The sequence below is a fragment of the Numenius arquata genome, chromosome 9, assembly GCF_964106895.1.
Source record: "Numenius arquata chromosome 9, bNumArq3.hap1.1, whole genome shotgun sequence".
Classification (NCBI taxonomy): Eukaryota; Metazoa; Chordata; class Aves; order Charadriiformes; family Scolopacidae; genus Numenius; species Numenius arquata.
Window position 1 is genome coordinate 54,181,893 of NC_133584.1, and position 13,754 is coordinate 54,195,646.

General features: G+C 44.6%; 1 protein-coding gene across 1 annotated transcript; it reads right to left on the reverse strand.

Moving 5' to 3' along the window:
* Positions 1-1,951: 1,951 nt before the first annotated feature.
* Positions 1,952-12,987, reverse strand: LOC141468535 (WD repeat and coiled-coil-containing protein). The gene is made up of 5 exons (XM_074153640.1): positions 12,856-12,987; positions 12,101-12,215; positions 7,825-9,700; positions 4,667-4,784; positions 1,952-2,577 (listed from the first exon to the last, which is right to left on the reverse strand). The coding sequence occupies exons 3-5, from the start codon at positions 9,679-9,681 to the stop codon at positions 2,306-2,308; spliced, it is 2,247 nt and encodes a 748-aa protein (XP_074009741.1). The 5' UTR covers positions 9,682-9,700; positions 12,101-12,215; positions 12,856-12,987; the 3' UTR covers positions 1,952-2,305.
* Between the last annotated feature and the right edge of the window lie 767 nt (positions 12,988-13,754).

The following is a 13,754-nucleotide window of genomic DNA, read 5'->3' on the forward strand; positions in this document are numbered from 1 at the left end:
AGATTTAGATATGGCTTCTTGATTAGAAAATAAGCAATTCTCTTAACGTAAGGATTTAATTCTCCTGAGATTCCTAGGATTGTATTTCAAATGCATCCTTTGTCTGCATGCACGGAACACCCCGTGAAGAGCTTGCTTAATCCCTTGACCAAATTGCCGACAGCTTTTAGTGGGGGACTTGCGCTTGCTGCGGCTGCTGTAGTCGCCCCAGGCAGCAATGCCCTGTGCGCCTGGTGCTCACCTGGAGGAGTCCTACAAATCCGTCTGGTGCAACCTGAGACTGAGCACGCTTCTGGTGAGAGATGCTGTCTTTCATCCATCTAGAAACAATACAAACGGATAATAATTCCAAAATAGGCAGCTGATTTTTATACACTGTTTGGCTGCGTAATGAAATTATAGAAGCACCATTTGAGACACAAGCAATTCACGGGTGAGCAGGGCAGAGCAGGGGACAGAGGTTTTCCACAGAGTCAAGAGGGCTCAGCCCTGACCCTCCCGTGGGTTCAGGAGATGCTGGGACCAGGAACTGCTGTGAAAAAGGACCATCAGGTGGCTGGGAGGAAACACGGACCATCCACCCCCCAGTGCTGAGGCTCCAGATTCAATTCATTTCTGGTAAGAGTAACCACGATCATGGCCCACCTCCTGATGAAACAGGGACAATTACTGAGACCAGACGCTTGTTGCGGACAGGAGGAAGCCCACAATCGCCAGATTATTTTCCCTGTTTTCCTCCTCTCCTGCTTATCAAAAACTGTTAAATTCTAGTTGCACCACACAACACTCGGTGCTCTTTGCAGCTTTCGCTAACGTATCTTTAATATCCTATTTTGTGGACAGAAGATTTTTTTGACAGTGGCTAAATTTCCAAACGGGAATAAAAAAGAGATTATATTAGTCCTGAAACAGCAGCTCTGTCTCTATAATCTCATCACTTGATTCCTTCTCACGCAGTAAGTGCCCCTCTGAAAGCCCGATAAACTGCTTAACGTTATCGTGCTTTAATTTTATGGGTCGCAATCTTGGATTGCTCTCTTTTCTTCAGGGCTGCAATCCCTGCTACAGAAACTTGTGCTGGTTTCTAAATTTCACCTTCGCATCCTCTCTCTCTCTCTCTCTCTCTCTCTCTGTCTCTCACTACAGAAGCCCATAGAACATTTTCTTCTGTGAGCCTTTACACTGGATGCTCTGAAGGTGATGGGTTATTGGACTTCCCTTCTGCTCGATGGGTTATTGGACTTCCCTTCTGCTCGCTCAGCACGTATCAGCTGTGAAAATTAAAACAGAAGGCATTGAAGGCAACGTCGTTAACATTAACAGATTGCTTCAAAGGTAAGGGGGAAAAAAACCTCCACATGAAGACTAGAAATGTTTAGAAATATTAACCAGCAGATGTTTAGTTATTCAAATGTAGCTAAAGATGTTTTATGCCCTTAGTGATGTACTGGGCCTGGCTGGGATGGAGTTAGTTTCCTTCACAGCGGCCTGTGCGGTGCTTTGGAGCTGTGACCGAAGCAGTGCTGGTGACACACTGATATTTTGGCTATTTCTCAGCAGCACTTGCACAGCATCAAAGCCGCCTTTTCCTGCTCTGCTCTGTTCCACCCCAAGAAGTTGGGAGGGGACCGTCAGGATAGCTGACCCCAACCGACCAAAGGGACATTCTTTACCGTATGATGTCATGCTCAGCAATAAAAACTGGGGGGAAAGAAGGAGAAAGGGGAGGCAGTTCAGAGTTACGGCCCTGATTTTCCAAAGTAATCACTGCATGTGACGAAGCCTTGCTTTCCCAGAAGCTGCTGAACACCTGCCTGCCACTGCAAAGTACCGACTAAACTCATTTCACTAACACAGCTTCTGTTTTACCTATTAAACTATCTTTATCTCAACCCAGGAGTTGTTCTTGCTTTTGCAAATTTCAGGCTTTGAGAAAAGTGGGGACAAGGCAGCGTTTTCAAGGATTTCTTTATTATGCAAGTTTACTATCATCTAAAAACACCAACCTATTAAAGACCAAGATGGAAACTTTAGCTCGGAAGCTCGTAAGAACGCGCCTTTTCAACCACTGATATAAAGACTTGGTCTATATTGCAAGAGGCATATTTAAAAAATGCTGCTCAGTATAAAAAAAAAAGTTAATGTTTCCAAGGATCAGATAAATAATTTACAGTGATATGCAACAAAAAGATTACGGAAATCCAACAGAGATTTGAGACAGCCTGTTGTTCGGAATTTGCAGTCCTACACGGTAAGTTTAGAAGTCTCTCACCATAACATGGCATTACAAAACCACTGTCAAAAATCACATTTTACTGCTGGGCTGCTCTGGAGGACTGCTGCCGTCTAAAGTCTTGGAGGAGCAGTCTCTGAGGACTTCCAGGGAACTCGTGATATCCAGACTTTCAGAAGAAGCGGGTCTACACCCTTCCGTTGAACTGATGATGTCCAGAGTTTTGGAAGACCGGGCGCTGTAGCCTTTCGCACTGGCATCTCTTACGACGACCTCCTGCGAGGACGTAAACGTTAAGGGAACGAAGCCCTCGCTGTCCGCTGTGAGAACGATCCAAGATGAACCTGTGAAGACACGTAAAGCTCTGTTTAGAAATTTTCCTGTAATTAGGTATGTTTAAGGTATAAAACATATTTCTTCTACAATTAAATGCTTCTGTAGGTTTACAGTTTTTCTAGCAAAGAAAAACCAGTATGGGGAGATACAGGTGGTATAATCTCAAAAATAAAGGAGAGTTAACAACTACGTGAAACAACTTCCTGACCAATTTTGCCACTGGGAGATGAAAGTGTAATAAATGCACATTTCAAATAAAGAGGAGGAATGAAATTCTCAATAGAATTCATAAGTATCCAGACTTGTTTTTAATTAGGTATTCATCAGCTAATTCCCCCTGCTTAAGCTGTGCAGATACTGTAAAAAGCATGAATTTATTAAACAATTAATTAATATCATAAAAACAATTTAAAAACTACTTCTACTATGCAATTTCAATACAATTCCAATAACTCCAAGGAAGAAATACTATACTATACTGTATAAACCCCATGTCTCTAATCCATTTGCTAATTGGCTTCACATCATCATTAGTATTATTTTTACAATTTGAAATTGTTTACTGAATCTGAAACACTGACCTCTACCAATTCATAGAAATTTTTCATACTTGTATCCGTTAATTTGACAAAGATAAAATAAAAGCTTGTGGGGAAGGAGGAGGGAATTCAGAGAAATGTTTCCAGCCATTTGTAAATTCGCATTATGTAGCGTCACGTCACGAGTAAGGTCATGAGAAGATTGTAGCTTACAAACACGCAACCCTTTAATCTTTTGCCTTAATATCTCACGGGGCCCAAACTTTAAAATCAATACGATTCAGGAATTTGAAAATACCATTCCTACTCCGCCCATTTATCTAGTAGCATTTGTAAAATTAATAAAGAAACCTACTGTAACACTGTTTGCTTTTAAAATTTATCTAGTAAATGCATGATGAGTAATCATTCTTTACTTACATTAAGCAATTCTGTTAAGTTTACATTTTTAAGCTGAAAATGAGAAGTCAAAACTAACACAGTAAATGGGGACATTTTTCTTGCCAGAAAGAGTTGTTGTTCAAATCTTATGGCTCAAAATAAAATTCTAGTCTGAAAAATGAAGAGATCAGTACCTACAGAACTGCCTCCTGCTATCACTGCGTCTATCACACGTTTCTGGGTTGCGCCACGACATTATTGAACCAGTGACCGGGTGTCGATGCAGGTAACGGATCCCGCAACAGCAAAACTACTGAACTAATAACGTCAAACAGCGGGTAAGGACCTTTTGAGGGTCAATCGCTAGTGAACTGCCCCACTACAGTTTTATCTAGGTACTGGAATACTGAGCATATTCCAACAACTCCTTGAAGAAAAATAAACCTTGCACAATGGTAAGAGCAGCAGCCGTAAGGCTTTGGGATGGTGGCTCGGTGACCTGCAGGCAGGGGCTGGAACAGGGGACAGAGAACGGCTGTGGTGGCGAGAGAGCGCATCCCAAAGGTACGCTTTGCCAAATGCAAGACGCTTAGATTTGTCACACACAAGAGACACACAGGACGTCCATGGGGTGAACGGGTAACGGCAGAGAAGACCACAGCAATAAGAAAGGTAGTTTTCTTCACTGCAAAAACGGGAGCGAAACGCACTGCTAAAATTTATAGAGCTACTTTTTTGTTTATAAAAAACTATAGGATTTCTTGAAGGAGACCAGATGCTGGAGCTACAGGTTAAAATATAGAAAATTCTACCCCAAACCCACCAGTCAACTCTAACCTCCTCATTACTCGGACTTCTCTCTTTAGAATAGCTGAAAACATAAATAAAATACTGGGTGACAGTACTTTTCCTGTATAATTAGCTACCTGCTAAGGGAGTATCAATACGTAGAAGTTTGCTTTTTTTTTTTTTTTTTAATAATGCAAAGATTCTTCTCAGTAAAAAACCAGAAAAAAAAAACTTTATCATATAAAGCAAACGAGCAAACTTTTGTTAATATTATTTCATTATTTATTCCTTTTTTTTTTTCCCAGATGGGATTATGCATATTGCTACCGCTCTCCGAGAACGTTGCATGTGTTTCGAGTGTTTGGGTTATTGGATAATTACAACATACCATGTTGCATTTCCACAAGCGAGAGATTGAATATCTGCTGCACTATATTTAGACGGAGTTTACCGCCGCAAAGAATAACAGCTCGTCTTTCATCTGAATCACTTCTGGAAAGCTGCTTCTGTAAATTCAAGAAAGAATCGTTAGATACCGTGATGTATATTTAAGCAGAGATGTCGAAATGGCATTAATCAAAACAGGATCACAGACGTGCCTTCAGCTACAGCATTTAAAGAAAGTCAAATGCTCCATCCATTCAGACCCATTTGCAAGATTTATACTTTAAAGTCTCAGCTCTCAAAGAGACGATCTGTGAGTGACAGCAGCAAGTAACCGCGCTAATTCAGCACGTGTCAGAACAACAGGAGAGGAAATCACACGCTGCTGCTGACGAAACCGTGAGCTTCACCCACAGTGCAGTCCTGGCCCTCACCATCCCACCTGGGAGGGACATTGTCCTGGGGAGTCTGTAGAGCTGCAGGTTTTCCATTCTCCCCCTCCCTGATCCACAGCTGAAGAAGAGGTGAGAATTCCTGTCCATGAATCTTTGAGACGAGGAACAGACTAAAAAATCAGAAGGGCTTCCAAGCCTTAAAATCCAAAAAGCATCTTCAAAGGACATCCCTCAAGGGGCAAAGCAAAGCATTTTTAAAATCTGTAAAAGATCAGTTGTTACCAAACCTACAAACTCTGTCTTTGCATAGGATAAAATTCACACACCCATGTCATTTCCCAGGGAAGCCCTGACAACATCTCCGGGTCATGACAAAAACCACAATAAAGTAAATTCTGACTCCTTTTCCGTGCTGTGGACAGACCCATCCATCCGTGAGGAGGGTGCGTGGGAGGGGGGAGGCTGGAGATGCAGACATGCTCTTTGCTCCCTGCACTGATGCTCTGCCCTCTCAAAGACACTGCAGATTTGGGACGTTTTGGGTTTCCTCAATATTTTGTAATATACAGCTAATAAGTTGGGCAGTAGAGAAACGATGAGGGCTCAGCACACGAGGTGAGGATCTTGTTCACCTGTTAATGGTTGCTGAATCAAATATACTCTGACTAAAGTTAAAACACAGCATTTCCTGTCAGACTTTCCAGTGTAATTTGTAATTCAAAAGTCATAGAACCATAGAATGGTTTGGGTTTGAAGTGACCTTAAAGATCACCCAGTTCCAACCCCCCTGCCATGGGCAGGGACACCTCCCACCAGACCAGGTTGCTTAAAGCCCTGTCCAGCCTGGTCTTGAACACTTCCACGGATGGGGCACCCACAGCTTCTCTGGGCAACCTGTTCCAGTGTCTCACCACCCTCACAGTAAAGAATTTCTTTCAAGTATCTAATCTAAATCTCCCCTCTTTCGGTTTAAAACCATTACCCCTCGTCCCATCACTACATTCCCCAATAAAGTGTCCCTCCCCATCTCTCCTGTAGCCCCCTTCAGGTACTGGAAGGCCGTTATAAGGTCTCCCCGGAGCCTTCTCTTCTCCAGGCTGAACAACCCCAGCTCTCTCAGCCTGTCTTCATAGGAGGTGCTCCAGCCCTCTAATCATTTTCGTGGCCCTCCGCTGGACCCACTCCAACAGGTCCATGTCCTCCCTGTGCTGAGGGCTCCAAAGCTGGACACAGTGCTCTAGTTGGGGTCTCACCAGAGCAGAGCTGAGGGGCAGAATCCCCTCCCTCGACCTGCTGGCCACGCTGCTTTTGATGCAGCCCAGGATGCAGCTGGCTTTCTGGGCTGCCAGCGCACATAGTTAAATGCTTTTCTTGCCACAGACCATCAGTGATCAAAATACGTAGGTAAAATTTTCAGAGTAATACCCTATGTATAATTAAGATTTATGAGAGCTAAAAAAATTAGAGTTATTACAATTATTAAATGTTTACAATGGAAAACAGCGAAGAGAGTGAAGGACTGTGATCTGGGACCTAAGAGTTCAATGCCACAAAAGTTGAGAATAATAATTTTTTGCATTAATAAAGCTGAAAAATAAAAGCTTATTGGAAGGAAAACGGCAGTTTAAATTAGTTTGAATATTGACTTCTAGAAGAGGCACAGTAGATTTGTGCCATGTTTTGATAATCAGTTAATTTATACTTTCTAGCATGAGATTTGGAAGCACCTTCTTTCAGCCACAGAAAGTGTCCTTCACATGAAATTTGATTTTAAACCCATTTGTAAGCTTCATTAATGGAATTATCTATTGTGTCCCTAAGGGTCTCTTTCCTTCTCAGATGGTGCTTTCAATACTAATCAGCAACATTTCAGCTTCAGAGCTAAAGCATTTTTTTTTTTTTTTTTTTTCGGTTCAGTCTCCATTATTTCAGTTGCGCTCACAGGAGGACAGGAGATTGATACCAATTCCCATAGGTGGAAATTTGTACTTGTCTAAATCTCTGAACAGAATGCTGCAGAAGTTTTCTAGGAAAAGCGTTACCTTCCTAGAACTTCATACAAGTCTTTAATTCTGTAACTGAACTGTCACACGTGGGCTGTCGAGAGTCCCACCAGCCCCTGTGCAGAAGGAGAAGGTTCTCCTGCCTGGGGCAGAGCCAACGAACTCAGCCCAGCACGAGGTGGGGACGAAGAGCTGCACGTTCCCCAGTATGACATCGCTTCAAAAACACTGAAAGCCTGCAGAGAAATGGGACTTGTGACATCAGTCCCAGCTACAGGAACAGGAGGGGAATCTAATCCTATTGGCCATTACATGATAATGGTCCTCTTTTTTCCAGAAACGCTCTGTTTTACCACTGGTACAGACAGCTGCGTAAAAAATGAAAGCACCGTTACAGCATCCATCTGAAATGGCAATAATTTTACAGACATTAGTTCAAGTTTAGTTTAAAAAATTACCTGAAGTATTTCCCTCGTTCTATCTCCCTTCAGAGAAAAATACAAATAAGTAGTTTTAAAAGAACTGTAAATAGGGACTGAGATGTAATTACAAGAATAAGGAAGAAGGACAACAAAACCAAGCCAGGCTTACGTAAAGCCTAAGTAAGTCTAAATAAGATTCCTGCATGCAGTGAGATCATTCATATGTACCAAATTTGCATGTACTAAACGTTCATAGGATGTCACCCTTCCTGCACATTACCTGACCGAAGTTTTACATCCATAAACAGATTTTATCATTACAGCTTCCAATATTAAAATTACCTGGCAGGTGATGTAAATAAAAGAGGGTTCCTGAGAAGATGGGTACACTGGAAGATTTCTCTTCCCGGATTTTAGCAGCTCAGTTAACTCACAGAGATGGTGCTGTAATTCTGTGAAGTTACCGGACAGTTTTTCTACATTTTTCGAAAAGTAACTCGCCTCCTTTTCACTTAATAGGTTATTCTTGTAAGAATTCGGTATTTTGAAAGCTGGATCCGCCTGCCTTTTTGGAGATGTTGGCTTGTTAGAAAACGCCAACGATGTGGCAGGCAGTGTCAGAGTCCGATTAACTGGTTCGGCATCGAGAGACTCAACGGCTGGAGGAAAATTCACGGAAATCTTTTTATCCTTAAGGTCACTCATGTTCACCAACACGCTTTGTTCATAAACAGGACTCTTAATTTCTTCAATGAGTTTCCTTCTGCTGGTAGGGGACTGAATGGCAGCACGATCTGGTATCAAGAGTCCACGGCTGAGAGGGTGAACGTCTGTAGAGAGATCATGAGGTATGTTTGAAAGGTTCAGGTTGGAGGTCCCATTAACTGATGCAGATGCTGAAGGACCCACTTCAAATATTAGTTCCTTAATCATCAATCGGATCATGTATTTGTCTGATCTTGAAGAGGGAAGAAATGCAGGGTCAGTGAATTTTTGTCTTCCAACGAGTATCAGTAATAATTTATTGGTCAAGAAGCACAAACCCTTTGGTTTCTCATTTTTCTCTAGCTGAATTTGTTGAATATTGGGTAAATTGGATGAAGTCAAGGAATAGACTAAAATAACGTTACAAGTATTGGAGGCAACCGATACAGTTTGAGTTTTGGGGTCAAAAGCCATTATATCAGGAACTAGAATGCCTGGGATGCTGACTTTTTTGGTAGAGGTAACCTTTCTTTCGAAAGTCACCAAGATGAGATGTGAAGAATCTTGGCCACTTCCCGTTAGGTAGTCCTTGGGCCTCAGATGAAGAAGAGGACTGGAATCAGCACCCTGCTTGCTAGAGAGTATGTGAGTTAGGTCCACAGGAGATGTAACCACAGACTTCTCAGAGTCCAGTGACTTTTTCCCCCCATCCATGGAATACTCTTCCTCACCGCATAAGCTGGACTGCGAGGGGAAGGACTCCGTTTCGATACTCGCTGGAACCTCAAATGCGACACCGGCATTTAAGCCACAGATCTTGTCTAGAGGAAGCTCGGTGGCAACAGCAACTTGGAAACTCAGAGTCGCTTCCACAGCACAGATGTAGCCTCCCACATCAAAGATCGGGCAAAAAGAACAGGCGTTCAGGGTTTTCTGAGCATCATCCCAAATGTAAGAATGAAGGGCGCTGCCCACCCCCACGACTAAGCGATTGCCTTCCTTTGTCCAACATGCACAGTGGATGAGCCCGCTGCCTTTGATGTCTGCTTTAATTCTGGAGTTGTTGAGATGAACAGAGTGTAAGACGGAGGCATCCCGTGTGGTTAGCACAGCCAAGATCTCCTTCTTCGGGTGCCACACGCAGCCTTGGGGGAGCACTGGAAAGGGCTCGCTGATGTCGCATATCTGAGAAACTAAGAGCTTATTTCTTTCCGTAACGTTAAAACAGAGCTGCCAAACAGTGATATGCTTTTTATGTTGAACGGCGAGCAGAGCTGGGGCATCAGGAGGACACGGGCCCCAGTACAGTCCATGAACATGTTCAAACTGACCGACAACACTCGAGTCACCAAATTTTGGTTCTCCATTGTGGAGGTGTAAAGAAGTTAGTATCACCTGTTTCCCATCCGTCCAGGCAATACCGTGCACAGGGTGAATTGCTTGGTATAAAGCATTAAGGCCAGTTCTCAGAAGCTTCGCCTTTCCTAGCTCCATGATTTTTAATGTGAGACATCTAAACAAATTAGAAATAAAAGAAAAAAAATTATTTTAGAAGATAGAGGACAATACCTGTACAATTATTCAACTTATGACCCTGCCAATGCCAGACTCTTCCTTCCAATAAAATCAACGTACACATAATGTTCATCTACGTTTAATCCCCAACTACAGAATTTTTTGTTTATGATGTTTCCACAGTGAAATGGAATTTTAAGAGCAAGAAACTTGGCTGTTTACAGAGGCTTAGTCCACTGCGTTTTCATCACAAGACCAGTTCTTTCATTCTAATTGATAGGTTGCTGGTTCTCAGAATATTTTCAAATTACTTCAGTATTAAAAATTTTCAAAATACCACCTCTCACTTTCAGCTTCATGGACCATTTGTGATCAGATAAAGTAATCCCTTACAAGCATAGCCAAGCATTAATGCATTATCTATAAATCTGATCCTGTTTAAGTGGGTGAGAACGAGGCATTTGTATGGTTATTCTGGAAAGCTCTCCAAAAAAGCAAATGCAATTTTGAAGAAAGTTAGGATCAAAGCAGATTTTTTCTGAGGAAATGCATGAGAAAAGAATTCAAAAGAACTTAGAACACAGGAGAGGGACAGACTCATCTACCTGAGGCAGAAGTGGTACGGTGATTGCATATGAATGACTCTGTCTTCAACATCCTCCAAAGCAGGGATTTTTTTTTTTTTCCCTTTTCCTAAATGATTCAGCATCTGGATGTCAGAGTCCACAAACCACCTTTTAGGTCACTACTATTTGTGAGCAGAAGGGATGAAAGCAGCAGGCAGCTGCCTGTGCCTGTAGACTGGTGTTTACACATATCTGAATATCCATACAAAAATATACATGTATTTTTAAATACTTTTACAAAAATATCTGCAGTAATTCTGGGGACATTTTTATTCTTTGGATATTGCTTTAGGAGTACTTATTTTCATAGTGTCCCGCAAAGTAGAAATTACTGGTTTATAGGTAGAAAATAAAAACACAGAAAACCTTCATTCCAGTATTTTTGAAAAAATGGGTTCTGTGATTTGCCTGATGTCTCAAGAGAAGCCTTTTCAGTTCTCTCTCAATAGCACAACAGCTTCAGGAGGGAGAATGGGAAACTGCCAGCAGTCATTAATCTCTGCAATCGGTAACCAAGTGTCCGGGACATCCAGAAGCCATATGCAAGGCACCAAAACTTCAGTAGAGTTCAGGGCTCTACATACATTTCTAGTTTTTGAGCTGTGAGCAATCCCTACTCTGTGCACAGAAGCCAATTCAAAGGAATTGATGGTTTCCTCACTTAAGATTCTACATTGGCTCAGCTGCAAAGCCATGGCACAGAATGAGTTGCAGCTTTAGTAGGAAACATGGAAAACAAAAAGTGTTTGAGAAAGTCAAGTTGTCAAACTGGAAGAGTTTATCACAACGTGCAGGACCTGGCACTGCTCTGTATTTTAATTAACTATTTGTGGATGACCCCAAACTTGGAGGAAAGGGATTGGAAGAACAGATTTCAGACACTAAAGTTAGATAGAAAAAGTTATGTTATGGTGATTAAGGTAACTTATTTTCAAGCTAATAACAACTGCAAAATAATATACTTTGTAAAGGAAAAAACCAAACAGGGATACCTCTTCACGAAAATTCCCTGGGTAGCAGTACAGCAAAAAATGACCTGGCTTACAGTGGATCACAAACTGAATATTTCAGTAATGTGAGAATGTTGCCAAATAAGACCATTCTAGAGTGCTTTTAAGAGAGATGCCATACACAAGGGAGATAATTACCTCCCTTCCTCAGAGCTAACAGTATCTCTGCTGGAGTACTGAGCCTAATTCTGAGTTTAGAAGTCCAAGGAACAGTCCAAGGATGATGGAAATGCTTAGCAGAGCTACGGAACCAGAGAAACATGACAAGTGGGGTCACTCAGTTTGTAGAAGATTGTGAGTGGAAACTTGCAAACACCCACCAGGCTGCTGACAAGAGAACACTGATCCATTGTTCTCCAGGTCTACTCTGGACAGACCAAGATAATAATCAGCTTAGTTTCAACAAAGGAGATTTAGGTCAGCTATTAAAGAAAAATTCTACCTGTAAGTGATAGCTAAGCATTGAAGCAGATTACCTTGGAGAGGGGGAGAAGGCGCTCGATGAATTTCATAACCTGTTAGAGCCAGTTAAGTAAACGTCTGTCAGGGATAAGTTTAAGTACGCTGGATCCTGCCTCATGGTGAGAGCACTTGAGATACTTCCCAATCAACTTCTCCACCATCTACCTGGCTCTCCTCTAAACTCCAGTATAACCTACCTCAATCTCATTAAGTAACCACCACTTGCGGGAAAATCAAAACCTTAGTTGTTCGTTATTTAATATTCTTAATCACACGTACACACTGCCGGGCAGTACTTACCAATGGAAGGGAGATGATAACGTGCCTCATAAGATATGCTAAGATACTAAGCCTCCTGGGCCATCTGGATAGTTTCCTCTGATGCAAGAGATGTTTCACGCTATCCTGAGAGGATCTGGAAAAGCAAAGGCAGCAGGACACCCACTGGATATTGCACTCCAGCCGCCTGGTGCCCAAACCCCCCTCCCTCAGCTCACTGTCACTTCCAGCCACGCAAGCCATGGGTATTCCATGCTTCCAGCCATGCAGGCCATGGGTATTCCATGCTTCCTGCCATATAGGCCATAGCACTCAGGGTGTCAAGGCGTGCCACCGCTGGAGAGGCTCCCGCCGACCGCCTCCATAGCGGTGGGCAGCCCCCTCCACAGCCGCCCCAGGCCTCGCCTCACGCCCTCACACCTCCCCCGGCCCGCCGGAGGCCAAGCTCCCCTGAGGCGGATGTCACGATGCGGCCACGGCCCTGCGGGATGCTCGGTGAAACACAGCACCTGTCCCCAGCCCCTCTGGGCAGCCGGGGGGGGACGAGGAGACGCTGCAGGGGACACTCCGGCGGGGCAGTGGGTGGCCACGGCAGGGGACAACAAAGCGCACAAACCCGCCCGCCCGCCCGCGCCGCTTCCCCCGCGCCGCCACCCGCCCGCACCAGCGAGCCGCCGCTCCCCCGCGCGGGCCCGCCCGCACTGATATTCCCCACCTCGCCCCAGAGAGACGGCCCGCCCGCTCCTTCTCCTCCCCACCACGGCCAGCGGCCTCACCCGCCGAGCGGCTCAGCTCAGCTCCGGTCTCCGCGGCCGTGCAAGCCCAACGCAGTGATGGGCTGCAGCGGGCACCGCCCGCCCGCGGCCCGGTGCCGCCTCCCCGGTGCCCAGCCCCACACCGCCCGACCCGGCGGGGGGGCGGTGGGCGGGCAGCGGCGCTCTAGCCGGGCACGCCTGAGCTCTATGACTCGGCGGGCGGTGCCTACAAGGAGCGGGCGGAAGAACTACAGCTCCCATGAGGCAACGGGGTGGCGCGCGCCGTCGCCTCAGGGCGCCCCAACGCCCGCTGTCGCTGAGGTGACAGGGGCTCGTCCCCGTCCCCTCCGTCGCTCCCGGGGTGGGGGGTATGTACCCTGTGACATGTCCGACCTGTGGCTCTCGATGAGGCCTGAGAAGGGACCGAAGGAGGGAGGAGACGCCTGAGGCGGGCGGAGGTTGAGTCCCCAGCGTGGGGTTGGATACCCATATGGATGGCTGTCACATCCTGTGAGGGTGCCTGGTGACTCGGGCATCAGCCCTGTGACTGGCCTGGCCTGGCCTGGCCTTGCTGCCAGGGGCGAGTTGGCCACCCCCCCGGGGCCCGAGGGTGGTAAGGTAGATAGATCCTACGACCCGGAAGATAGGACACCGCTCTGAATGCAAAGCCTGCAGGTTTCAAGAGTTATTTGAATCCTCTGCACAAGATAAAGATGCAAAATGAGATATGCACCTGCTTTCTTTTGTGTTTGGGTTTGGGTTTTTTTTGTTTGTTTGTTTGTTTTTTTTCCCTGTGGGAGGTCACACTTAAGAAAGCATGTACGTATGATACAGAACTACTGCAATACAGCTGCTTTGATCCTGATTTATTGCATTGGCTGTAACTTTTAAGTCTCTGAGGCCTTGTTAAAGTTAATTAT